Genomic DNA, 1,954 nt, shown 5'->3' on the forward strand with positions numbered 1-1,954 from the left:
CTCCTCCTCAGCTCAGCTGACAATGAGTTTGTGCTTATTTTCACCAAAAACGCTCTGTGCAAAGTACAACAATACAGTAGCTTCATCAAAATAAGCTAACAGTTTGAGCATTAATGAAAAATGATTCACAGTAATAAATCACAAAAGAGACAACATTGGGTTTGGCTTGCATAGCAAAGCAAAAGAAAAGAGAGAAAACATTTAAAAAATATATTTACAAATTATGCAAGTCCTTTTTCCATTTTAATTAGTCATTTCGTTTGTGTGTGTTTTCTTCTTCTTCGTCTCCGCTGTGTGAACGGTTGTAACACCATGTGACAGAAAACAGAAGCGGACATATAACATACTGTTTAACTCTTTAGAAGAGGGGGATGAAAATAACACTGTGAGAGTGGTGTCTGTGTCTGTACATGACATTTACAGCTCTGCATTTCTTTTATCTCGCACAATTTTTGCTTTCCTCGTCTTCATTCTGTCTCGTCTCCGAACTTCCGAACATCATTCTGTGTCAGTCGCAGAGAAAAAAAAAAAAATCTCATAGCGCTTATAAACAAGGTGTCCTGGGACAGGCAGGCAGCAAGTGCAGGGGGATGACGCTTCACATCGACTCTGAGAGACAAGCAGGGAAGACACACGAAAAAAAACAACAGGTGTCAAAGTTGGATGATAGTGAATACGTCACTCTCAATATCTGCAATTTAATTTAACCCTCCCAGGATGTATCAAGATGTTATTCAATCACCAAAAGTAAGAAAGTAGCTGCAAATACTAGAACAGTTAATTAGAGTTAGTGTGGAATTAAACTTAAAAAAAACTCACAAGATTCAAGCAAGAAACTACTAAATTCAACCTAAATAGTTCAAAAGCAGAACTTGTAATGGAATTATACTACATTTAATTATAATAATCACACCTTTCTTTTCCACTCTGGTTCTCACTTTTTTTTCAAGTGGTACAACTTAATTTATTTCCCCCTATCAACTCCGTCTATTTCTCAGAACTGGCCATTATAATACGAAGTACGTTTCTTTTTTTTAAATGTTTCTACGGTTCGGCTGCGGAATTCATTTAAATAATGTGCCTATTAATAATATACCATTTTCTGTGTTTACGCAGAACTCAGAGGCAAGGATTTGGAAAATAAACTTGTGTACGAATCAGGTTTATTTAGAGAGTAAATGAAATGGTAAACAAATGATTTAGTAAAAAACCTCTGTGTGTGTTGTGTTATTGCTCTCCATAAATCCTGTGTTTGCTTTATTAGATACATCCGTCATGCCTCTCACACTGACGCGTCCTCACAGCTCTTACAGTGTTCCCGTTTCTCTGTGCCGTTTGTGGAAGGATGCCCGTTGTGGGAGGGGTCTGTGCCAGGTCTCTTGTGGGAACCCCTGCCCAGGGTGGCCCTGCCGGATGACGCCGTGCCGCTCCAGGACGCCATATGCTGCCGCTCCAGCGTCGACACGGTCACCATGCACTCCTCAGAGGGGTCCGAGGCCGCAGCTGCCCACGAGCTGTGCATGTGGGAGCCCATGCCATGCAGGGACTTGATGGCCGGTGTGTGGGCTGCTGAGGCAAGACGATGAGGGTGTTTGGGCAAATGGGGTGCAAATGAGACGTAATGACACGGAGGCCCCTTCAAAGTGACTTCACTATAAAAGGTTGATTCTTTGATGAGCGATGTCAAGGCCGAACTTACCGTCTGCGTTGGTGTCTCTTCGTCTGGGAAGAGTTCCAACCTTGTCTGTCTGAGGTTTGTGGCCAGTGAGTGGTGCCCTCTTGTGTCCAAGGCTGTGCGAGCCCTGAGCACCATGGTCTGCTGCGCCATAGGTGTCTGAGTGACACTGCTGGGAGGCTTTACCTGCAATGAGATGCAGCAGAGAGACAGTTTGAAAAGGGGAAAGGGGTTTGGCTAAGAATTACCAGACAAGCTGTTGAATGAATGAATGAATGA

At 42.8% G+C, this 1,954-nt stretch overlaps 1 protein-coding gene across 1 annotated transcript in view; it reads right to left on the reverse strand.

Annotated features, from left to right (window-relative positions):
- Positions 1 to 1,282: 1,282 nt before the first annotated feature.
- Positions 1,283 to 1,954, reverse strand: part of LOC103357746 (roundabout homolog 2-like) — a 78,862-nt gene continuing 78,190 nt past the window's right edge. The window contains exons 26-27 of the mRNA XM_008282434.1: positions 1,700 to 1,861; positions 1,283 to 1,566 (exon numbers count right to left, since the gene is read on the reverse strand). Of these exons, the coding sequence (XP_008280656.1) occupies positions 1,283 to 1,566; positions 1,700 to 1,861 (446 nt within the window). The remainder of the gene's footprint in view (positions 1,567 to 1,699; positions 1,862 to 1,954) is intronic.

This window comes from Stegastes partitus, unplaced genomic scaffold, assembly GCF_000690725.1.
Source record: "Stegastes partitus isolate 25-593 unplaced genomic scaffold, Stegastes_partitus-1.0.2 Scaffold271, whole genome shotgun sequence".
In the NCBI taxonomy this organism is placed as follows: domain Eukaryota; kingdom Metazoa; phylum Chordata; class Actinopteri; family Pomacentridae; genus Stegastes; species Stegastes partitus.